The sequence below is a fragment of the Lissotriton helveticus genome, chromosome 2_1 (assembly GCF_964261635.1).
Source record: "Lissotriton helveticus chromosome 2_1, aLisHel1.1, whole genome shotgun sequence".
Taxonomy (NCBI): domain Eukaryota; kingdom Metazoa; phylum Chordata; class Amphibia; order Caudata; family Salamandridae; genus Lissotriton; species Lissotriton helveticus.
The window spans coordinates 1,989,663,992-1,989,689,989 of record NC_136059.1 but is presented as its reverse complement, the minus strand read 5'-3'; the positions used below and the strand labels follow the sequence as shown (position 1 = coordinate 1,989,689,989).

General features: G+C 46.9%; 1 protein-coding gene across 1 annotated transcript in view; it reads right to left on the bottom strand.

The window, feature by feature from the left end:
- The window catches only part of TMEM131L (transmembrane 131 like), a 673,742-nt gene that overhangs the window by 493,566 nt on the left and 154,178 nt on the right, over positions 1 to 25,998 (bottom strand). Inside the window, exon 3 of the mRNA XM_078676947.1 lies at positions 2,364 to 2,407. Within this exon, the coding sequence (XP_078533073.1) occupies positions 2,364 to 2,407 (44 nt within the window). The remainder of the gene's footprint in view (positions 1 to 2,363; positions 2,408 to 25,998) is intronic.

The window sequence follows — 25,998 nt, the reverse complement described above, 5'->3', positions numbered from 1 at the left end:
TTTGAGACGTCACACTCTTGCTGAGGTCCAGTCAGGAGCTGTAGGATTGACTCCCCTCCACCCCCCTACTTGAGGGGAAAAGGGTCTTACCTCGTCTTTGCGAAGCAGAAGGAGCTCCGATTGGTGGGACAAGCAGTCATCGCTTCTATACCACCTGAGCGGGTAAGACTTGATCTGGGCCTGTGGTACCCCAGGGGAATCACTGCTGAAGTGCTGAAGTACCATAGCCCCTTTTGACTAATTCTTAAAGAGTCAAAGAGGAACTCCTGAGTACGGCCTATTACTGAGCATTCCCTGGGTGGAACAAACAGTGAATGGGGAATAACCCTACCCACATTATAAGGAAGAGGGTGGTAAAGGTATTTGCCTGACAAGTACCAGAGCCCTGGCCTCAAGGGGATTGTGTGGTTGCCCATAATTGTTGCTATTCCTTTCAAGGTGTAGAGTTAGAAATAAAATACTTATTTTCCTTATAAAAGTAAATTTTTGACTGGACATTGATTTAGTGTTAGTTCTTTGTTCAATTTGAGTTATGCGTAGTGTTCCCTCACCTGTATCTACACTCTCCCCAGCCCAGAAGAACCCTTTGACTGCTCATCGACAGCTACCACTGTAAGTCGAGTGCAGAACGGGTACTTGGTCGAATTGCTCAGGATCTATAGTAGGTGGGGCCCGAGACATCAGGAGTAAAAGGCTTCATGCCCTGGGGCCCTTTGAAAGGCGTTCTGACAGTTCCATATTCAATAAAATCTAACTTCAAGTGAAAACCCCCTAAAATTCACTGAGAAAAACAAAGATTAAGGTGCCGTTATAGTTAGGTATGGTAATATTTTGCTTCATATTAAAAATAAAACCTTAGAAATTCACTGAAAAAAAAACAAAAGGTTAAACTGGCATAGTTAGGTGAAAATGTCAGTTTAAACGGAACATTTTCAACCACAAAACACTGAGATGTACCAGTTACAGTTAACTCAAGAAACTAAAACTCGCACCCTCGCCATGCACTGCTTATGGCCATACATATTACAACACTCATGACATGTTCTATGACACCATTGATCATTAATATCACCGGTGACAACTGAAATGACATAATTAATGACATCACTGTACATGTCGGGAGCGAGTTAAGTTTCTGGAGTTTACTGAATTACGTTTAAACTGATATTTTCAACATCACCATATCACTGTCGTTTTATGGTGTTTGTATATGTATATATATTTACCAAGATTAGGACACTTAAAAGTGATGTACCTGTGAAAATATGTTCTTTTAAGTAAAAGACTACAAACTTACTTGTGATTTATTGACTCCCAATGTTACTCCCAGGTAATGGTAACATACCCACAAACACATACAAATATGATAACTAATCATTAACTTTAACAAAATGACTTGGCTAAAGAATGGAACCTCTTGAACAAATAGACAACGCAAGAGCGTTTATACCAGACTGTGACAGTACGTAGAAACCATCCAATAAACTTGCATTGACAGGCTTTATGGCCCAGCATGCTGGAACTCTATTTACAGTAACAGTATAGCCAAGTTTTATTGATTAACTGCTGTATAAATTCAGTTAGTCTGAGTTGTGCACCCTCCTTTCTAAAACTCAGAGATTCCCTGCAGAATAAACATTGATAGAACGTCCACTGAAATGGAGATGTACTACCCCTTGTGTCACAAGAGACTGCACTTCTAGAGCACAGCTGGGTAGATCAATGCACTTAAAAGAATAGTGTATTTTTTTGTTGTTCTGAAGGTCGTGATCATATCTTTCTAAACTGGTGTACTGTTCAGAGTCTTTTCAGGGTAAGTGTATAGCGCTGACAAAACCAATACCTGTCACAACTGTAATTTTAATGATCTTTAGGACATAATAGCGGGCGTATTAGAGACGATCAGAGGGGAAAACCTATATGGGAGGAGTAGCAGAGGAAATGAAATACCATATGGGTGCCAACATAACACAGAACAATCTAAGCTATGTGGACCACCAACAGCTCGAACCTCCAGCACAAAACTTAATTAGGTACCAGAACTCCTTGAAGGATCACTTCTCAATTCTATTAGCAGAAATTAAAAACATCGCAAAAAATATGATTGCGAATTATATTGCTAAACATTCACATTCGATACCAAACCAACCAGAATCTGGGAACATACAAAAATCTCACCATCACTGGGCTAAAGTAAGCTTTCATTGGAGTAGCGCATCTTTCTTTACAATCAACAGGAAAATAGTCCATTCCCACCTTCTGAGACAAGTAAGGAGTGCGCCAAACTGAGTGGATATCTACTGATTCTAGTAAAATGCAACACATATCAAACTCTGCAGTTGAAAACTCAGGGCAGCTCTTACCTTAGGTCTGGAGGAGGTTCCTCCACATCCTGCTCCTCGTCAGCCTGAAAATAATAGAAATAAGAGTTCTTTTAAAATGTGTATCACTATCACGATTAACAATTTAGATCATGCATTTCAAATCAATGCAGCTGCCAAGACGGCGCGTACCTTCTTACCACTAAGTGAAGGGGCCAAAACATCAAGGCTGTTAACAGGTGAACAGTAATATGACAAGCAAGTAAACAATATTTTAACAAGCATTCGCTAGTACCACGTGTTATTGGATTTGCCATTGCTTGTTTGTGTAGTGTGAAGCGAACACAAACAAAAGTATAACAAAATTAAATGAATGCTACCAAAGAAAGTTACTTTCTTTTCTGTAGCATCTCTTTCGGATGCTTTTGACACTGCTCACTTCCGTCTAGGACGCACACAAATATAATTGGGTCTTTTAATTTAAAAATACCCAGGTTCAATTCAAAGACCAATTATATTTGTTGGCGTTCAGGAATTCTATGGTTGCAACCTTTGCACCTAGCCTGCTTTGAATCTATGTTGCCATGTTAGAAACACATTATTTTATTGTACGTCCTTTTTGCGGACACTTGAAAGAGTTCATTTTCAATTTGGATGTTAATCGTTTTCGGATAACATCATATATTGGGTTACAAATCTTCATCAACCTGTAGTGGATTAGACAGCCAACACGTGTTTTGGGAAATTGTTTCGCTTCTTCAGAGCTTAAAAGATTTAATTCATCCAAGTGAAGTTTCTATCAGATCTCTTGATAAGAGGTTCCCAAATAACCTTCATGGCTTTATGTAGTATCTAATATTAGCTTCCAATGGCATAATCCAGCAGTAGACTCGCGTCAGTATGCAGAGTATCATGATACTACGCACACTGGCGTGATGCTACTTGGAATGGCTGAACAGTCTCGATCCACAATCATTTCACCTGAAACATCAGTAGGGAATCCATTACATATTTGTATCTTGACATTACTGCCAAAGATTACGCCTAATGACAGTAGTCCACCAGAAAACTACCCACAAGAACTCCCTGTTATATTATACATCTTATCTTCCTAGAGCTTTAAGGGATATCTTCTCGTGGGCCAACTTTCAGACACAGGATGAAGCTGGCAAGCGGAGAGAACATACTCCAGACAAGTAATCAACAGAACACAAAAACAAGCCCAAACACTCCTCTCTCTCAAACTCAAGAGACGCATCCCAAACAAAAGTCTGAGTGCATCACTGTTGTCATGTCATTTGATCCTTTGTGAATAATCTGGCAAATTTTTAGAAGACAAAGTCTGGCACCTGCTACAGAATATTTCCGCTCCCAATTTGCATTCTGATAAGCCTCTAACCTCAGGGACAAAATTGTGCACACCAGGATGGGAAACATGCATATTCAGACGCTCCCTACAATCAAAGGCCCTTCCTTATCCTTGTGGTGGGTATAGTGTATAGTGTATGTAAACTTACATCACTGTCCGAACAGGTAACATTGAAAACTGGACGAGTGCAGTTAAAATAGAATGAGCGATTGCAATTCCTGTTTTGTAATATACAGATTGCCCATGTGGTTTGTTCTACATAGGGCTAATCAGTGGAAAGGTTAACATCTGGATCCAATAACATATTAGCACCCTCAAGGCCAGGAGACTGACAACTAAATTGGTTCAACACACAAGCACATACACCATGGCCCTCTGGAATTTAGATGCACAGTGCTTGAACGTCTACACCAGAGACTTGAGGGAGCAAAGGAGACTCTTACAAGAAAAGTAGCTTGGTGGAGGTATTCCAAGTAGAATGATAAAACAAGATTGAATGATCTGGTGATAAAGCACAAGGTACAAAACTCCTTTTATTAGGGGTCTAGGCCTTTTAGGAATGTGGTTAATGAAATTGTAATACGTTTTACAGGCCACCTTACTAATCACTTGGATCCTATTTTCTTTTTTCTCTCCCTCACCGCCCCTTCCTAGGACTGTGCGTGATGCTGTAGCACTTAGTTGGACAACAGCCTTGAAGGCCTTCAGATAAATTGTCCACAGCAAATAGTTCTATTTTTTTTACTGTGTGTGAAGCTGTAGCACTTAGATGGATAGGCAGATCCATTGATAATAAATGGGTCACTGTGACTAGTTCTATTAATTTTTTTCAATACTGCAGGAGGCCTCTTTGCAGCAATTCGTTGGATTGTAATGTTATTATCGGTTTTGGCAGAGCTTCAGACAAATAATGTTGTGTGTCTCCACAGCCATATATACAGCAGGTGGTCATTTTGTCAAAAGCATACTCCAAACATGGAGCTCTGCTAATCTATGCTGTAGCATTCCAGTGGTATGGTGAGATGGAACGCGGAGGTAGAGTATTTTAGCTCTGGGGTTGCTGCCGTTTGATGTGCACACCCGGATGCTGAACTTTCTACAGCAACACCGCATACGAGGTAGCCCTTTTATGCTGCTGCACTCACCAGGCAGGCATTCAATGAGGTTGTTTGCAGGTACTATTACTCAAGGAAAGAAAGTTTTCGGTTTTGGTTGCCTTATATATTAATATCAGTTAGCTACTGCATATCTTTCACACGGGGGGCCCTAAGCAGAGGCTGGTCTTTCTCATGAATGCATTTTTCCACCTGAATGGCTTTGTATCTCTTATAGTATGTTCTACCCAAGATGGTGTCTTTGTATGTTGGTGGCTATCCTGGTTTCTAATACTACCACTTAATATATGACCAGTTTCTCTTCCCATGGGCACAATCCAATCTAGTTTTTTTCACAGTAATATGAGTTTAGAGTTGACCATTTACAGCAAGCCCTGAAAGGAGGCTCGTTGTTTCTTCTCCATGCTGGTGGGTTTTTCTGTACTAGACTGGCGGTTATTAATTTTTCAGGAAATTTTTTTCGCCAAGCACATGACCAGTTTTTGGGCCCTGTGGTTATGATCCATGTTTTTATTTATTTATTTTGAAAGTTTTATAGAGCGCAAACAAGATCCTTGCGGATATCAGAGCGCTTTCCAGTAATCAAAGTTGCATAATACATGGGGAAAAGTATGACAGATTATACAGGTACTAAGGGAGGGGTAACATGAGCAAGGGACAATAGTACGAGTGCAAAGTACAAAATGTGGGATAACATGGGATAACATTAAAAACAAAGCTCAGGAACAGTGGTAGAGAGCTTAACGTGAGTATCTCGATTTCTTAAATCCCATGGCAGGATATCGTGCCTAGGGAGAACGGATAGACCCTCCAAAGCGGGAAATATTGTTCATCGGATTTGCTTAGCGTCTAGTCAAGTAAATTTTGCCATGAGGATCGCTTTTACTTCCTTTTTGAATGAGACAGTGGAAGAGTTCAATCTGGTTTTCCGGGGGAAGATAATTCCAAATCCTAGGTGCCATTCCAGAAAAGGTTCGGTTATATGTTTTCTTTTTGTTGAATCTTTGAGGTTTTAGAAGTAGGTTGTCGGCCCCCCTAGAGGACCTAGATCCTCCGGAAATTGTCAATTTCTGGGCAAGGTAAATGGGAGCCTTGTGGTGTAAGGCATATTGGTCCTTGATGGGCCCTGATTAAGTGTGATCATTTGTGTTTTAGGAGTGTACTTGCAAAAAGACTCATCGATTGAAAAAAAAAATTGTAATCACTGGCAGGCCTTCACCTGGTGGCAAGGTGGCGACTATAAACTGAAAAACTATTTTCCACTTCCATTTGACGCACTTGCACGTCACAAGATGTTGGTTATGGATATTGTACTGATCACTTTTTTTGTTTGGTTTCCCCTTCCCCATTAGGTGCAATGTACTGTTGGGTTAACATCTGCTCCTCTTGCCCTGGTGAAATTGCTGCAGATTTCTTTTAGGCAATGAAACATGTTAGCCGTTCATCAGCCTGTGGTCTGATCATGTTAAATAGGGTTTAACCATGCATTTTAGGCCCATCTCTTTAACCCTGTTCTTACGGGCACTTCGCACGTATTAAATATTGTTTAGTTTATTAATGACTCTGCGAGGGAAGAAGAACTCTCATTTTATAGAGGAACTTCCTTTCTTTGATGGGGGCATTAATGCACACGCTTTTTAGGCCTCTCTCCACAGTAGATCTTGGAGTAATATCCTTTGTTCTGCACATGTAGGAAAGTGCCAATGACAAGATATAAGCCAGGCAGTATCAAATATGCACAAAAGCGGCACAAATTTTAAACGTAATCTTACTATTTGAAGCATCCCTTTCTAGCAAGGAGGTGCCTGCAATCTCGGCTGGATATTTCAATCTCAAACTATGTTAATACAGATTCTGAATTGGATTATGTTTTCATTAAATTACACAGTTAAGTATATAAACTATCATGGCAAGAGGAGACCCTCCTTAAGGTTTTAGCTATGAATAATGTCTATAACCCCCACAAATGTATTTATTTTGACAACATCAATATACCAACTTTTGACACTAGGGGAAGTCACATCACTACTGATTATATTCATGTTTCTAGTATCTTCAGGAATCAAAATATAAACTGTAAGGTTTTAGTTAGTCATCTTCCTTTCAGTATTGAGGGTTTTTAGTTCTGCTGTTCACTCCACACCTTCCAGAGGTCTTGGAGTACACAACTAAGGACAACAAAAGACAGTTGAACCCCGAAATGGTGGACCCTGAAAAAGTAACATTTGTTTTACTGTAGCGTATGCACAAAAATATAATGCAGTGCCTTCAGGGGGTTAATAATGATTATTCAATGCATGCAGTGTACGAAAATATAAGCATCACTGTTAATGACCTTTTGTTTCTGCCTAAGCGTGGGAAACCTTTTGAGCAGAGGTTTAATTCATTTGATAAACGCATACTCGCCAGCTGCAACATACTGCCTTTAACTATCCCCCACTCCCTACCCCGATTTTAAAAAAGTAAACGCATACAAGATAGCTGTGACGGCCCAAAAAGCTGCTGTTTAAGAAAGGGTTGTGGGATGTTGGGTCCCTAAAGACCAATGTTTTTCAGAGAAAGTTATTAATAGCTCTTATTTTAGCTAACAATGGCATGTGGATGGATTTAGATCCAGCAGATGTGTGGGTTAACCACTTCAGCAAGATCTACTGTGAAGAATTAGTTGTTGACGGTAGCTCTTCATTTTTCACCATGAAGTAGTGGTTAGCATTTAGCCCGGAGGAGACAGTTAAAGCCATTGAGGAAAGCACTTCTAACAAGGCATCTGAATCAGCTAGGATTCCTATGTATTTATTTCAATATAATGTTGAATTGTGGGCTCCAGTCAATATTACTGTTTTACATGCGGCAAGTAACTTTTCTAAACCCCCCGGCTCCAAGTCTAGTTCTCCTATTCCAATTTTCAAGAAAGGGGGAGGTCTGATACACCGCCAAATATCTTTGAGTGACTATGTCAAAATTGCAGTAAGATTCATAATGGACAAGATTCTAACCTGGGCCTCAGATAAAAACATTTTAATAGATAGGCAATATAGTTTTAGGAGTGGCTTAGGAACTGTAGAGCAATGTTTAAGCGTTAAGTGTATGGTGGACCTTGGGGCATTTGATTGTGTTAACAGGACCAAGTGGTCATCTAGCCTCGCTTTTAAGAAAACTAGAGAGGACATTTTTGATTTTTCACGTCATTTTCATACTGATTTGTCAGAAAGTATCACGTTTCGCCAAAACTGGCAGCGTTCAAAGGACTTTATGCTGGTCAAAGCCGTACAGCAGGGTGTGCACTTAACAACTTTTCAATACATTTAATAAACACATGCATTGGAAAGTGCTTTAAAGGCAATTAATCCAGGATACGCTAAACATTTGTTACCTTGTTATTTCCGTTATACTCTATGCAGATGGTGTGGTTTTAATTGCTGAAACAAACGGAACAGGAAATTACTCGAAAGTTAGGTTCCTTTTATGAATGACCGATTTGAAAACAAATTTTTCTGAGACATATTTCGAGTATGGGTCCTAAAGAAAGCTAAATAAGATTATGTACAGCTAAAACCTAGCCTAGCAGACAAGTGATTGGAGAGGGCTACTGGGTGCAAAAGTGTACTTTTACTGTATCGTAAAGAAGAGGTGCATCTTCAGCTCTTTCTGAAATGTATTCATTTAAATTCTTAAATTGGAGCAGGGTTGGGATGGTCCCGATGGATACATGGATCTTCTTCCAGAATATGGTTTTATAGACATATAGGTCCTGTTGCTTTGTTCTTTCTTTTTTATACTTCTTTGCCACTAGTCTTATAGTGTCCTGTTGTGGATGTACTGAGAACCACCAAAGATGATGAGCTTGTCAGCGAGATAGCCATTAGTGCTGGTTGTGATTGCACTAAAGGATGACGCAGCTGGCGCTGCAGATGAGGAAAAGCAAAGAGAACGACTGGAGTTGCATCTGTACTGGCTTGCGATCATATTTCTTCAGTCCCTGGATATTCCTTCAGGCCCTGGATAAGATGTGTTGTGGCATGTTGGATGCCATTAGGAAGGGTCCGTGTGGATTCTATACACACCTGAAAGAATAATCATCCACATGAACATATCGGGCATGTCTGAGACCTTTAGTTGTTTACTTTCACCAGGAGGCTCAGCAGGCTTATTGCAGTTTTTATCATACTCCAGCATCTAATATGCGCATCACACCCTACTGAAAATAAATATTTCAATAGAAACAGAAACGTGCATTTACCAAATTGGCTAGGAAATAAAGAGAGATAGTCAAAAATATTTATTAGTGTCAAAAACTGATTTTGCTCAGCTACCAATAGGTTTTTGGAGATTAAGAGATTAAATTCCCATTTTGTTTCAACTGCACGGCCCACTTCTACAGAATGGTTTTCTTATTCCTAATAACAATGACTAAGTGGGTGTGTTTCTTAGCTCACTGCTCACAACACTCTCTCTGAACAGGCAACACATGGTACCTGCTTGTCAGTACAACTGTGGCCACAATGACAACACCCAAGACACACAAATTGTTGACTTGAATGTGGAGGAAATTAGTTAGAAAATAAATTCGACTTGCAGACCATCTCAGAATTGCACTTTATAAATGCGTTTAAAAAGCTGTAGAAATATTTTCACACAGAAAATGACTCGCAGACAAAATGTGCCCATTTCATAATGTGAAAGAATCCTTATTAATGTTGCAAATAGATATATTAAAACTTCATATGTAGAGGAAAGCGTGCTTACAAAATGTTTATGAAACAATATATATATATATTTTTTTTACTAACCTATCATTCTTAAATATACACTCGCTCTCTCTCGACCCCAGCTTAATAGAAGTTTATTCAAATATTTTGCCAAGTACGAGCAACTTGCTTAGAATGTGCGGACTTCAAACTTGTGTTTCATTCAGTTCACTCACCCGGTGTTAGGTTATTTACCTTAAAACAATGAGACTTGCTGTGATTGTAATAATAAATAATGATTTAGACATTTTATGTATGCTTCATCAGAGTATTATTGCTAGTTTGCCTCTGCATCTCTGACAAGCCTTGGTCTTCACACTGAAACTCATAGCATATCTTTTAGCTTAGGTAAGAGGGTTCTTTTGAGGACTTTCCTCCATGTAACTATGTCCTGAAACAATGTTTAACACTATAGCGGCATGAATGCTTACCGTGGGAATCAGGAGAAGAGACATCGGAAGTTGACAATATATTGGATAAGCAATTTCCATTGGCTAGAGAAGCCAATACCTAATTGAGCTTCAATACATTGTTTGATTTATAATAACAAGTGCTCCTTGTAAGAGTTAAAAAAGTTCCTGATTAGAGACCATGAGATCCAAATCCATCTCCCGTGCCATGTAGCTCTTCTCCTGAAAAGTTCATCTTTCACCTTGTTACCAATAGTTGCTGCTAAAGGTGACATTTCTTTTCATCAAATACATTTTTCCTGATTAATGCTAGTGCAGAGATCATTTTATCATGGACGGTTGCTACTGAAGCTGTAAGGAACTCAGCTGAATTTCCATTACAGCTCTTTATGGAAAGTCCTTCTTTTATTCCCAGTCTTGCTCTTTTCCAATTGGGTTCTACTTACAATGGGCTAAGTCCTCCAGCTAGTTTAGTGATGTTTTCCTTTATGGAACACTGTGTATTCATTTATGCTGTCACTAATCAATCTTTTACTGATATTTCTGTAAATCAACTAATTTGAATAAAGATGGCAAAACAATACTAATCCATTAAGCTAAATAAAGAGGTCGAAAACTTTACCAACCTCTCATCATTGACTGAACATTTGAAATTCTAACTGTCGAGGATATATGCTTAGTTTAAGATTTTGTTCCAGCTCCAATCAACAAAAGGTGGCAAAGGTCCATTGACCTGCCAAGAGCCATCAGGATTTTCCAAGGACGAAGTCTATAAGTTGGGCGTTTAGATTTAAAACCCTACTTGGATAATCTTCAGGATCCCGCAAATGTTACCCCACCATACTAATGTTTGCTAAACAAGCATACTCAAGTCAGTTAGAAAAACGACTGTCTAATAAATGACGCCATCTAGTGTTAATGCTTTTATTGGTGAATGATGGGAGAGAAACCTGCAAACATCTGCATGTCGTTGTAAAAACAAGGTTTCTGCTTCCTACATTTTTTTAACAATTCAATTAACTGTCAAAAATAAAAGTAACCCCCATCAAAGGTAAGATTATATCCAAATCATATCATGTTCATGAGCTAAAATTATCTGAGGAGCATAAACGTCTGGAAACTGATCATCTAGCTTGTGGCAAAGCGATGCATCGATCATAAACAAAAGCACAGAGCAGTTTAACAAGAAAGATCTGCCTGAAGAAGGGTCTACTTTTATCAAGGTCCTTTTTAGGTCTCGCCTGAGCCAGCGCAAGCACTGACCTGGCAAGACTTTTAGTGAGTGGGCATTTTAAAATGCGGCAACACTTTCTGTGTTGGCTGAAGCTTGCGAGCACGCGCGCAGCAGCAGGCACCATCTGTAGCGCGATAACTCACCTCTTCTGCGCGCGCACCACTCGCATGTTTTTGTTTTTTTTAACTTGAAGCGCGTGCAATCTCATTTCCACGCAGCCAATGCTTGTTTTTTATAGAGATCCTGGGAAAGCCAATGTCGCACGGTTCCTCCAGGACAGCCATCGCAACGTGTTATCAAGGTGGCGCTGCTTTTTTTGTTTCATTGGGATATAAAAGTATTTCATCATTCACTTTAGACCCTGTTTTTCACCTTCTTTGCTAAAACAAAGGCGTCTTGGTGTGGCCTGATGGGTTAAAGGGCTAAATTTGCAAATAGGGACTCTGGTTTCAATCCCGGCCCGACTCGCCATCTTGTGATTCTGGACAAGCCGCTTAATTCTCCCGTTGTTAAAAAAACAAGCAATCTTTGCCAGGCAGCCGAGTTTTGAACCCAGCATTCCTTCCCTGGCCTCAAGTGTGCTTCCAGGGTGCAGCTGTGGCTGGGCATCCCCTCACGTCTCACAGCTATAGTCCTGTGGTGGGGCGGTGCAATGGTGGGGGTTGATAGGCGTTCCTTTCCATGACTTCTCATACAAGCAGAGTCCAGACCAAGCCCTGCTGCCTCCTCTTATGCGCTCATGTTCAGTGCAGCTCTCGAGCCGCTATTAATGGGGTGTCACCCCCCTCCTAGATGGGGCCCATCACAGCCCCCTCATTTTTTAAACCTTTATTTATAGATTTCCCAACATAAATCAGAAGCTTAGATTCTATTACACATCCCATATTGCTCCAATAGCATAACTCCTAACAACAAAGGTTCCATGTGCACATTCTACTCAGATGTCTGGTATAACCTTTGCCCTTTTGCTAAACGCCAGAGTGTACTTTAAACACGCACCTCTGTTAATCTGATAAACATCTTTATAGATAGTCCTTGGTACTGCGTCTGTGTTCGTAAAATCCAACCTAGTCTGTTAAGTTTGTTTTCAGGCACACTCTGTTGTGCTGCAATCTGCGCCTCACACAAAGTACTCTGCAATAAAACACCACATTGTGACATTTAGCACACAACCGTTGGCCCGTCTCAGAAGTAATGTGTTTAGGTTGGACTCCTTATTCCCATTTTAGTGACAGAAACAGAGGGAATGCTACCAATTGTGCCTTGATAATCGAGTGTGAGCAGCAGGGCTGGTACTTGATGTACCCCCTGCAGGCGTTTCTAGGCGGGATATGCCTGGCACTCTATTTCTTATTTCTGTCTGCCTCTCTCTACAACCCCCTCCACCCAGACCCTCCCCCCCGCCTCGTGACCCTCTCTAACATTCTTGACTCTTTCTTTCCTTCTGTTTCTTGCTCTCTATCGCCAACTGTTTTCCAGTTTTCCGATTGTTTCTTCGTGTCTCTCCTTCTATACTCTTTCCTGCCGCTCCGTGTTTCTGCTCCCCTCGGTTCTACTCTGTGTGTGTGTGTGTGTGTGTGTGTGTGTCCCCCTCTCTCCCCCACACTCGTTCCTTGCTCCCCTTATTCCCATCTCGGATCCCCTGGCTTCTCTCCTCTACTCTTGTCCCTCCCGCTTCTCTGAATCCACTTTACATCGCTCCCTACCCCATCTTTCCTATTCTCATCCTTACTCTAATGTAAATCGATAAAAAGTGCATTATTGATCTAATTTGAGGCTCCTCATCCCACCGGTTTCAGCTTCTTAGCACATTTCTCCTTCCTGCCCTGGTGGGTGCAATTTGAGGGGTCAGGGGTCACGCCCTGCAGACCCCACCCATGCCAGGTCTTCTTAATTAACAAATATACCAAAGTTTGAGATGTGTTTCTAGTTCTAACTTATTCCAAGATACCTGCTCTTTGCAGGCAGGCACATAAGAAAAGCAGACTGTATTTTCGTAACTTTTACACAAAGACATTTATCCAAGAAACAGTCCACTCATTCAGGACGATACCGGTGCACTTAGCAGTTCATCTCCCTATCTTCAGAATAGGTGTAGAATTGTCTGGCTGGCGGAACAGGTCTTGATAAATGTTCTGCAGAAAGTACTGTCACTTTAAAGAATTTTGGATGCCATCTTGTGAGAGCATCTCTTTAGCCACTACTCCTTACCTTTGCATTACCAACCTCTACATTCACTTAATTTCTTCAGAAACACAATGGAGTAGCACACCAAATGATAAGTAAGGGCCCTGGGGGATAAATACAGCATCTGCATTAAGAGGCTATAAGCAAAGAAGTTGCAAGCAGTTCATTTATTACACATTATGCACTTACAGTGCAATGTTTGCAAAAAGCATTCAGAGCAGCCATGTTGCTGCTCTATATATGTCTGTCATTGGGATGGGTATCAGCACAAATGCTGCATTTTGCCTGACGGAATGTAGGTTCAAATGCTCTAACGCCACGAAATTAAGTCGATCTTCCAAAAAATGTTGGCTTAATTTGCATTGTTGCCTAAAGATAGACCAAATTCCAAAGTCACAGGATTATTGGATAAACAAATGCAGCAATGCTCATCTCAGGGATATAAATCTCTTGGAGTTGGAAATAAAAGATTTATAACTGCTATAAACTGAAGGAAACTGAAGTAATAGTTTCAACTAAACAAAAAAAAACAGATCGAAATAAGAGTGTTGCAAACTAGACAGAGTCACTCATGAGAGTCAGTTCGAGGGGGCGTGGCTAGCTAGCCAACATGGCGGACGTGTCTGTGTAGAGCTCCGGCGAACGCCCCTAATTATCCTGAAAACTACCTTGCAGAGGTGCTTTCACAGCCCATGCTGTAAGGAGCTGGTGTGGGGACACATCGGGGAGCCCGCGGAGCACAGCGGATTCCGCAGTAGAGCCCACGGCTGAGGAAGTGGAGACAGTCGGCGGGCGGATGCGCCGAGGCCCGAGACGAAGTGGTGCGAAACGTGCCTGGTGGCTGTTGGAATTGCCGAACACCGCTGCGGGGCGCTGGGTGCTGCTCTGAGCCTGGGTGGCCTGCAAGCCCTGCTCCGGCGCTGCTGACGGACACGGGAGGCAAGGCTGTAGGCCGCGATCGACTAGCGGTGCCTCGCGCAGACCGGGGGTGCGTCGGCTCCTGAGGCCGGTCGGGCCTGGAACTGGGGCCGCCCCCTGTGGAGCATAGAGCAGCGGAGGCTCGCGGCCTCCATGGACAAGACACGGATGCCCGGCGGAGGCGGAAAATTGAGCGAGTGAGGAGAGGGACCTGAGGCAGTGACCTATCCCCCTGAAGAGCCGGGGTGGTGACGGCGGGGGGCGGCGGCCCCGGATGGTGGACGGAGTGCTGCGGGACAGCCGCTTGTGGTGGGTGTTGACTGAGCGGCGAATTGCAGGCAGAGGTCCCCGGACCGGCGGCAGTGCAGAGAGGCCTGTGCCTGGGACCCGGAGCCCGAACTGCCCTAAATTGAAGCGGAGCCCGGGCGCGCGGCTGGGGTCGGGAGCTGCATCGGTGAAGGCCGCGAGGCGGGGCTACCCAGAGGACTGAGGTAGGCTGTGGTGATCGTCACTGGGCTGGCACAACTACTGCGTGGGCCACTGTGCAGCGTGGACTGAGGAGACGAGCAGATCCTGGCTTGGCGCCCTCGGGCTGCGACCCTCTGGATAGAACTGAGTAAATACACATCGCCGTACTGGACCTGGGTGCCATTTTGAGACTGGCGCCATTTTAGCTGGTGCTGCTGCTTGGGAGGCTGCCCCCCTGGTGCGGGATCGGCGCTGCAGTCGGAGGGCGCCCGGGGCTGCACAGGGCAAGCTGGATTCAGTTGCTGCGGTGCTATGAACTGTACTGCCGGGAGACACTGAAGAGGTGCAGCGGTAGCTGGCCGACGAGGGGGCACTCGTGTAAAGGCCTCTGCAGAGACGAAGGGGACACGTCCCTGCTGAGAGTCTTGGTGCAGGTCAGTCAACTGTTAAGAGACACCCACGGGGCGGACGTGGGCTGGTGGGCGCTGGGGCCTGACCAGAGCTGGCGCACTATCCGGATCGACGACCTCTCAGGCCGCAACTGGTGACACTGGCACGGTGAGGAGTCCTCCCATCTGGGACTCTGGTGGGGGCCTGGCGTTGGGAGACAAGCGTCTGGCGGCAGGTGTGGATGCCTTCTGCGTAACAGCTAGCAATGGGCAGGCTCAGGGAGAAGTCCCTGCAGAAGCAGCAGGGAGCCGATGGACTGGGCTCGACAAATGGAACGCAGGGTGAAGGTCTGAGCCCGGCGACGGCCCTCGCGGCCAAGATGGATTCCATGCTGGCAGCAGTGGAGCGCATAGGCACCACATTGGAGCAAACAAATGTATCCCTGGAGGCCTGGATCGACAAGGTAACGTCGGACTTTACTCTACTCCACGCCGACCACCGCAAGCTGGCGGAGTCAGTCGCTGAGCAGCGCCAGTAGTTTCAAGAGTTGCAACCCTTGGTGCAAAATCATACTTCGGCGCTTCAAGATATCAGACAGAGTTCACGTGCTGGAAGATCGCATTGAGGACGCGGAAGGGCGCTCTCGGCGCAACAACGTTCGGGTGGTAGGGCTTCCGGAAGGAGAGGAGTGGAAGGACCCGGAGCGGTACACGGAGAACTGGTTGCGGGACCTGCTGTCCCCGAGGGTACTGTCCCCGCACTTCGTAGTAGAAAGAGCGCACAGGGTGCCGGCGCAGAGGCCTCGACCTGGAGTTCAGCCTCGCCCGGTTCTCTTCAAATTACTTAACTGTCGTGACCGGGATGTGGTGCTGAGCGAAACGAGGAAACTGGACAATCTGACAGTGGGGAACAGCCGTGTGATGTTTTTCCAGGATTAAACGGCAACGGTGCGGCGAAGGAGGAGCACTTATCTGGCGGTGAAAAGGCAGCTGAGGGAACTGGGACTACCGTATTCCTTGCTGTTCCCCTCTCGTCTCCGCGTGATTACTAAGTATGGGGCCGTTTCTTCGACGCGCCATCAGACGTCTGGGACTGGCTGGAGGAAACGGGGGAGTGGAAGGGCACACGATCTGCGGGTGCGGAGGAGGAAGGTGAATGGCAAGTGCAGAGATCGAGAAGACGCAGGAAACGAGGCGCCCGTGGTGGACAGGGTAATGGTCCAGCAGCGCCCAGCCCGTAGAAAATGCGGCTAGAGCGGCAGGAAGCACTTGAAGCGGTTGTGAATCTGGGAACAGTGCAGGGCGGGGTCCGAATTGCCTCACAGACACGTAGCGAAATGGACTTGAGCGGCCCATCATCCCAGTCAACTGTACTTTCCGAGGACATAGTCATGCTAGTGGTAACACCACAGACAGCCAACCTCCTTATGTAATGTACCATGCGGTGAACGTTTCAGGATCCCTACCCGATGGCTTGGCAGTAGACTATGCAGTATCTCTTATATTGTTGATGTGAGCGCTGATGTGCAATGCTTGCTTTTCTCTACATATGCTCGCACTGCTGAGAAAATTGCGAGGCCGCTAGACTGAGGGTGTTATTACAGGGCCGGGGTTAGCGGGAGCTATGTGTTTATTCCACTAGCGGGCTCCCCTGCAGGGGTCTCGCACTGGCCCAGTGCGGTCGCAAGTACTAAACATTCCAAAGCACCTCCCATGCTACCAGGCGCTATGAGTCAGGGGTGTAGGGTAATGTGGTTGTTGGCAGCACACGCACCCAGACAGCAATGCGCTGAGTTAACCCACTATTATGCGGTGGATCTTGCTAAGGTTTGGACGTATGCCCTACCGGGGACGCGCCCTTCTTGTTATACTGTTTATGTTTGTTCACATGTTTCTGTTGCGGCACACTGACCTTTCTTTCCCCGCTGGCGCTCATAGGCCCCCTCCTGAAGCGCTCCCTTGCTCCTGCATGCGTGCGAAAAGACAAGACACATGACGCACACAAACCTAATGACCTGGAACATCCGCGGAATGCACACCCGGCCCCGCCGTTATTCAGTGTTTTCATACCTGCAGCGCCACGAGGTGGGGATTGCCCTCCTCCAGGAGACACATATGACACTGGTTGAGCTAGATAAACTGTGCAGGCGCTAGAGGGGGCAGATATTCGGTACAACCTTCACTGCCCATGCGCGTGGCACTCTGATTTGGGTACGGGCGGGTGTCCCCTTTAATAATATGGATGTGCTGGTGGACCCTGCGGGCAGGTACACCCTAGTGTGGGGGAGACTGAACGGTCAGGAGATTCTGTTAGGATCCCTTTATGCCCCGAACACAGACCAGCCCTCCTACTTCGAGAACCTGAACCACGTCCTAAATCCGTATGCTGGCCTCCCCTGGCTGGTGGGCGGGAATTTTAACATGGCACTAGATGTGCGCCTGGACCGGTCTTTCCCTCTCCTCCGAGCTGCGACAGTGACATCTCATGCGCAAGAGTTTAGGGACTGGCTTGCGCACTGGGGGGGTGTGTGACCTCTGGCGCACGCAGCATCCCACTGATAGAATGTACTCCTACTATTCCCTAGTCCATGACCTGCATGTCCGATTGGATCGGATAATAGGCACCCAGTCGTTGCTCCCGCTCCTCACCAAGACATAATACCTAGGGAGAACACACTCTGACCACAACCCCCTGTGGTTCCGGATCAGCTGGGAGGCAGACCGCCCGCCCGTGCCCACGTGGCGGCTTCAGCCTGCTGCGCTCGAGGATGCCGAGTTCCGTGCCTCACTGGGCACGGCTATTTTAGCTTATTTCGAGACCAAGGAGGGGACGGCGGACAGTGCATTGGTGGAGTGGGAGGCACATAAAGCAACTATTCATGGGCACTGTATGGGGGCCACATGGAATACACTCAAAACGTTATCGGCCTCCTTGACGAGACTGGAGTTGGAGCTCCTCAGCTATGAGAGGGAGGGTGAGGGGACGGGTGAGCACACGCGCATGCTGAGTGACCTGTGCACTAAACATGCAGAGCTTATGGAGAAGCTGCGCTGCCATAACTATGCGGCGCACACAGCCAGGACACATGCCAGGGTGGACAGGGCTGGCCGGCTGCTAGCCTGGCTGGTGCAGAGCGATGGGCGTGGAACCCCCATAGGGGCACTGTGCACAGCGGAGGGGGAGATGGTATATACGCAGCGAAAAATTCAACGTGCTTTGACAGAACATTATAAGCAACTATATAAGGCCCGCGGCACTGGCCCCCGGCGGGCAATGGACGAGTTCTTGGATGCTGTCACCTTGCCTGTGGCATCTGAGGAACACAGGGGTGAGCTTAATGCCCCCTTACATTGGAAGAGGTAGGAGATGCAATCAGGGGTATGGCAGCTGGTAAAACTCCCGGACCGGATGGCCTACCCGCCGAATACTATAAGGCGAACAGAGATATTTTGGCGCCCCTGCTCCTTCAGCTGTAGAACACAGCTATAAATGAAGGCTTGTTCCCTCTGTCCATGCAGGAAGCGTTCCTGGTCTCCCTGCCCAAGCCAGACAGGGACCACACTGCACTAGGTTCGTACAGACCGCTGGCAATGCTTAATGCAGACTATAAAGTCTTTGCGAAAATTCTTACAGAGCGGCTTGCGGTGGTGGTCCCTCAGTTAGTGCACCCTGATCAAAATGGGTTTGTGCCGGCGAGATCCACATCTCTGAATCTCAGGAGGTTCTTTAGGGTGGCGGCTGAAGCAACAAAGGAATGCCCCAAGCGGGGTGCCTAATAATAGACTTGGAAAAGGCCTTTGACTGCCTGGAGTGGGGGTACCTGGCAGCGGTGCTCTCACGCTACAACCTTGGCGAGGGATTCATGCAGATGGTTCAGCTCCTCTATAAAAACCCTGTGGTTAGGGTGAGGCTTGGCCCATATATTTCGGAAGCGGTGGCGGTAGGCCGGGGCACTCGGCAGGGATGCCCCCTGTCCCCGCTATTGTTTGCGCTGGCTGTGGAACCCTTGGCGACGGTACTGCGGCAGTCACTGGGAGCGGGAATTCCTCTGGGGGATGCGGTCCACCAGGTCTCGCTTTATGTGGACGACCTGCTGGTGTTCGTAAAAGATGTGACGCACATACCGGAGGGGCTGGCCCACTTGCTGGAGCAGTTTGCGATTGTCTCAGGGCTCAGGGTAAATGCGGGCAAGTCTTGCCTCTATGCCTTCAACGCTGAGATAGAGGACCCGGGGTACTGTCTTGGAGACACGAGAGTCCAATGGAAGGCCAACACCTTCAGGTATCTGGGGATCCAGATCTTTAGGCAGCCAGCTGACCTTTTTGAAGGCAACCTGGGTAAAGCGGTGGCAGCGCTTAGATCCCAGACACGTTTTTGGTCCTCCCTCCCGCTGACCACAACAGGCAGGGTGGCTCTCACCAAAATGGTTATGCTCCCAGACTCCTGTACTACTTTGTCAATTTGCCTCTTTATGTACCGGCCTCCTTCTTGTCGCTCAACGCGATGCTGAGGGACTTTATCTGGGGCACGTCCAGGCACTGGTTGGCGCTTGCGAAGTTGTTTCTGCCAATGGACAGTGGTGGGCTGGCCGCCCCCTGTTTCGAGCACTATTACCTGGCTGCGCAGCTTCAATGGATTGCACGCTGGTTGGCGGGCAGGGATAACACCGCCACAGTTGAGCCGCCGTACTCACTAGAATGAGTCACCAGGCTTTTTCACCCCCTGGCGGCACCTGCGAGACCCACCCCGCTGCTGCTGGCAGTAGCGTATAAGTGCTTCCGCAGAGTCTTTTTTCTTACCCGACGGGTACGCCCGTATGCGCCTACGGTGCCTCTGGAAGGCTTTCTGGGAGGCGAAGGAGTCCTTACGCGACCCATGCTAGAGCACTGGAGAGAGGCGGACAGTCAGACGTTGGGTGACCTCTTTAGGGATGGTGTGTTAGTGGCGTATAAGATGCTGGTCTCAGAAGACGGGCTTCCCCCGGGGGTGTTTCTGTTGCATCGATCCATAGTGGCGAAAATGACAGCCAAGTGGGGTGACATGGCATCAGAGCCTGAACAACATTTAACCATGCAGTACCTACAAGTCATGGGAAGGGGCAAACACCTGGTCCGTTGGTTTGGAGGGTCGTTGAGGATACAAATGGGAACGCGACGTGGGCAGGCAACTATCGGACAAGGAGTGGGAAAGAATCCTTAAAAGCCCGGTGCGCATCCCCAGAAACCTGCGCTTCCGCCAGATACAACTCTATGTTGTTCACAGGGTCTACCTCACGCCTGCGCTCATCAATAGATATTTCCACCGCGCGGATGCGTCCTGCCCCAGGTGCGGAGAGTTAGATGCGGGCATCCTTCCTCTCTTATGGAGCTGCCCTAGGCTGGGCTCCTACTGGAGTGTAATCCGCGAGCTGCTCCGCGGATGCACTGGGCGCACTATAACCCTTGACTGGCCAGACTACATTTTACACCAGTTTAAGAGGCCGCCTAAAGACAAGGCGTTGTACCGCTTTTTAGACCTGGGGATGGTGGTGGTCACGCGCCTCCTCACGAGGTGCTGCAAGGCGAGTGCTCCACCAAGCGTGCAGGCGTGGACCTCCTCCTTTCAGGCATGGGCCCGGGCAGAGTGGACAGCCATACGCAGGGAAGAGACGGTGGGGCTCTGCAAAGAACCAATGGCGGAGCGTTGGGAGCATATGCTTAATGCCTTGCAGCCGGCGGGTGGACCTGAGAGCGCAGTTGCTGTGGAGAATCAATAGTCGCCTTCTGGGACTGGGGTGCGCCGTGGGTTGCTCTTCTACCAAATAGGACAGCTTGACACCGTCATCGACTCCTGGGGTCATATAGGATTCAGGGGTAAGTCCAGTTGTGACTGAGGCGTGCACGCGCGGAGATCGGGGGGGGGGGGGGGGGGGTCTGGCAGCCCAGAGAGGGTGGGGTGCGGAGAGGACTAACGGGTACCAGCGTTATTGATTTTGCCGCTATTGTTTTTTTTCTGCTTTTCCTTTTGTTTATTCACAGTTGTTGTATAAAAGTCATCTTTATGCACAAACATGGAGTTGGGAAGATCCACCCCAGCTATGCTTATGCAAAAAAACTCAAAGTGCGGACAGTTATGGACCTACTTTGGGGCGGTTGTCCCGACAAAATGTGTTTTGCCATTCTGTATCAAAATGTCCGACAGGTAGGAGCTCTCTTTGGGAGCCCCAGGCGCTTGGGATCCTTTTTTTGCCATATCGGTCAGCGGCGGTCACCAAAACTGACCTGTACTATGCAAGTGTAACAGGATTGTTCTCCGCTTGTTGTAATCTATTTTGCACAAAGATCTGGCAAGTTTTACCACCGCTTACCTGATCTTTGAGCCCCGTCTGGAAGAGGTCTCCACCTTTGGTGCTGTGTGCTCGGGAGCTGATCGAATTTTCACACAGGTTCGCTGCACTTCTACCGGAGCATGTTGACCTTCCGAGCTCTCGCTTGTGTGATGTTCCGGAGTTCTGGAGGCTCGCCCCTGGACTGGGGAGTAGGAGGCTTGTTGGTCGTGATTCACCCCTGCCCCTCCCGACGAGCCTGGTGCGGGGCTCCCTGCTCGTCTTCCCGCGATTCCCATGCTATGTGGAGATCCAAGTGCCTAGTGCGAGGCTCCCTGCGCGATTTCCTACGTGTGCTGCCAGTCTTGATGACTTGAGGACGAGGCGGCTTGGTCTCTTCGTGGCGGAGGTGGGAGAGGCTGGAGTGTCGAGGAGGCGGCACCGGAGGTCTGTGGGAGCTGAGCTGAGCTTACAGATGGCGTGATGCACCGGAGACAGCGGAGGTTCGTGGATCTCCACCGCATCGCTGTATCTCCTTCCCTCAGCGGCGGCAAGCACTGGAGACCCTGGTGAGTGGCGACGGGAGTTCTTGGGGGCTGAGGGGACTACCACACGCGCTGGAGCACCAGTCTTTGATGGTCGCAGGGGCCCTGCATCACGGTGTGTCGCATCACTGTTATTCGCATATCTGACCCGCCTCCACGACGCCGATAGTGCGTCTGTTTTTCGCTTCCATTTCCCTGGTTTTTGTTGCACAACTGTCTGCTGTCTGTGTCCACGGCACCTCGGGTGCTTAGCCCTCGGTCACCAGGGGGTGACCTGGAGGCAGCCCGTCTGTGTAGGCTGTGACGTTGACTGGCACAACAACATTGTTGCTTCATTTCTATACTTTTTCCTTTTCTTTTTTTTTTGGTGTGCTTCTTTATTCTACAGTGTCGTATTGTGACAAAATGGCCGTTTGTTTTTGCAAAGTTGAGGAGGCCTTTCCCAGCCACAGATCACCCCATTGAGGGCTAATTAATTTACAACCATTCTGTCCCAATTCGGAACTAGTGAAGCAGGACCCCAATCCCACAATCCCTCATTGTTTCATGCCTACAGAAACAGGACTACTCTGGGTTTCATATGGCCTATGGAAATAGAAATAGGACTGCATTATCAACCTTCTTCCCAAAGCGGAACAAGTGAAGTAGGACCACAATCCCACAATCCCTCATCGTTTCATGCACATAGAAACAGGACTACTCTGGGTTTCTCATGGTCTATGGAATAGAAAGAGGACTGCATTAACAACCTTCTTGAAACAGGACTCCTCTGCGTCTCACATGATCTTTAGAAATAGTAAGAGGACTGCATATAGTAGGACCTCAATCCCTCATTGCTCCATGCTTATCGAAACAGGACTACTCTGTGTCTCACATGATCTATGGAAATAGTAAGAGGACTGCATATAGGCCTTTGTGCATTCTGGACTAAGGAGTCAGCCATATTTGACTAAGGTACCTTTTTGATTTATTTACTACTTCTCTTACCTATAATTTTCAAAATCTGAAATAGGTCTCGACGACTCCTCCTCCTGACCTTCGTCCTAATCATCCAAACTAATCAGGACCTTTCCCCTCAGTCCCAGGATCTCTGTTCATGACATGGAACCTACAGGCACCCACACCTACAAAATCATCTACCCCTCCAAACTCACTAAAAAAATTTAAAAAAATCGGCCAAACGTTTAAACACAACTTTTTAAAATCTCACCCAGAAACGCCCTTTGCTGACCCATATTTCTCACTACATAATGGGATCACGACCACTGACATCATTTTCTTCACTAGACATAGAGCCCAATGGAGGAAAGCCTTCCTAGCCTTACTTTTGATTTCCTCGACGTGGAAATCCGCACACTGTCTTATGATCTACACTGCTACATCACAACTCTTTCAAGCCACACCCACCATCACCATCTACAACAATGGAACTATTCTCATTCAGTCCACGGACCGCAGTCTAAACCTATTTGATAACATCTTCCCTATTATTAAAGAGCTTGTATCTAATCCACCTACTTCCACCCAACACCTAGCACTCCGGATACCTCAATGCCTACCCTCTTTGCCACCCTCCCACCCCCTACCCCCCCTGCCATCAAGGAGGTCTGGACCTTACTCCTCCCTCAACCTTTCTATCCTACCCTCCAACACACTTCCCTTCTCTTCACCTAACCTTCACATTCCGCCAACCTGCTCGACCGTATCTACTAAATCACCTCTTACACAATCTCTTAGGCTCCCCGCAATGCTCACAGCCCCCTACACCTCTTGTCCCTCCTCCTCCATCACCATCCCTCCCCCTACCTCCCCCCTATCCCACAAAAACACTTTCTTCCTCCCTCAACCCAGTATTGAATCCTCTCACGCACCCTGTATAGAAGCTGTTCCCCCACTGGTTCCAGTCAGAGACCACTCCCCTCCTACCAACCCTCCCACCTTCACTCTCTCTCCTCCTACACCCTCCCCTGCTCCTTCCAAACTCCTTGAACTCTGATCCCCTCCATCCCACTCAACACCCCTATGATCTCCACGTGTTGTATAAAAGGTCTCCAAACCACGTCAACCCTATGATCGTCCCACCCCCTTCTAACTCTCCTTTAAAACATTTCACTCCCCCTATTTCTCCTCCCACCTGCCTTCTCCTACCTAATGCACCCACTATCCATTTAGCTGCTACTACAGCCCCTCTAATCACACACGCTACAACCTCTCATACGTTTCCACCAACTACTACACCAGAGCTTACCACACACCTGGACACACCTATCACACCTCTCCGCCCATCACTAACCATTCCCACTTCCCTTACATCTATGCCATCGATGTGCCCATCACCCCCCCACCCCTTCCCCTCCCTTGCATTCACCTGATTTCACACCTAACCAAGCCAAACCTCCCCAACTCATACCTCACTCTAACACCAACATCACTACCGTCCCAATCAACCCTTTGGACAAGATTATGTCAACTCTACTTCAAATTAAAGACGAACTTCATTCTTTCAAAGAGTTGCTCTCAAAACAACCCAGGCACCCCACACCCCCCAGAACCTTTTCACCCAACAAGCCCACCAGCCACCCTCCACATACAAACAGAATCCTCCTTACTGGACATCCATCCCCTCCCGTAATTCTGCCACCCGTCCTCTACGAAGCTTCAACCCACTTTCGGCGTACGACATACGCTCCCTCCTGCACTCATATGATCTCGCCCTCGACCCACATAGCCCCCACTCACCTTCCCATCCCTACTATCCCTCCCACCCCCCACAGGTCCTCCAAACAAAACGATAGAGTTATCATTGCCAATAATCTAAAAAAAAGTCACACTTACTCCCGACCCATCTGCCTCCCCCTATCACTCCTCGGCTTAAATACTCACTTCTGAACTGTAGATCGGCCCCCAGACATGCCTCAGACATTGCAGACCTCATTATCGCACATGACCTAGACTTGACCATACTCACCGAAACCTAGTTAACAGACTCTTTCTCGACACTCATTGACATTCTAGTTCCCCCTAATTACCACATCATCAGATTGGATAGGGTTGGCAAAGAAATGGGGGGGAATGGCATGTATTCACCGGAGCAACCTTTCAGTAATTAGAGCCAGTTCCCCTGTATTCTCCTCCTGTGAACACCTCTGCCTTGATATCAACAGCGAAGGTAATCCTGTATGCTCCCTACATATTATCTACCACCCACCAGGAGACAACCTCACCTTTACTGAACACTTCATGGACCTGGTTACAATGAACTCTGGACGATGACAACACACAAATATTCCTTGGTGATTTCAACCTCCATTGGAATGATCACAACGACTCTGTGGTCAATAGTCTCAAAAACTTCCTCAGCGCCCTAGACCTCACCCAAATTTGCAACAGCCCCACCCACGATAAAGGCTTTATCCTGGATCTCATTTCCAAAGCCGACTCCATCCAACTCGAGTCAATCCAACCCTGTGACTGGTCTGACCACTTCATTATCACATTCTTCATCACCGAAAAAATGAAATCTAATCCGGTTCAATCCACCAGATCTAAGGTCTGAAAGAGAGACTTGAAGAAACTCAATCCCAACTCACTACCCTCCCCCAGCTACAATCTTCTCCTACCCCCCCACTGGCGCTGTTGACGTACAGGTTCTTACTGACCACTACCTCAATTCGATGACCTCAATTATCAACGAAACTGCCCCTCTTCAGCTAAAGAAAGTTTCTTCTAAAATCTCTAAACCATGGTACGACGGGCTTCTTAATGATGATAGACGAGCGATGAGACTGGCGGAACGTAATTGGAGATCTGCCCCGTCAGCTTTGCACCTCAAAACACTAAAGAAAAAGAGAAACGCTTACTTTAGAAAAATCAAACGTTCGAAAGCTGCTTTCTTTAACCACCAGCTTAACCAAGTAAGAAACCGACCAAAAAAACTGATCGAGTTAATCAAAACTCAATCCAGGGATGGCCCTCAAAGTCTTTTAAAC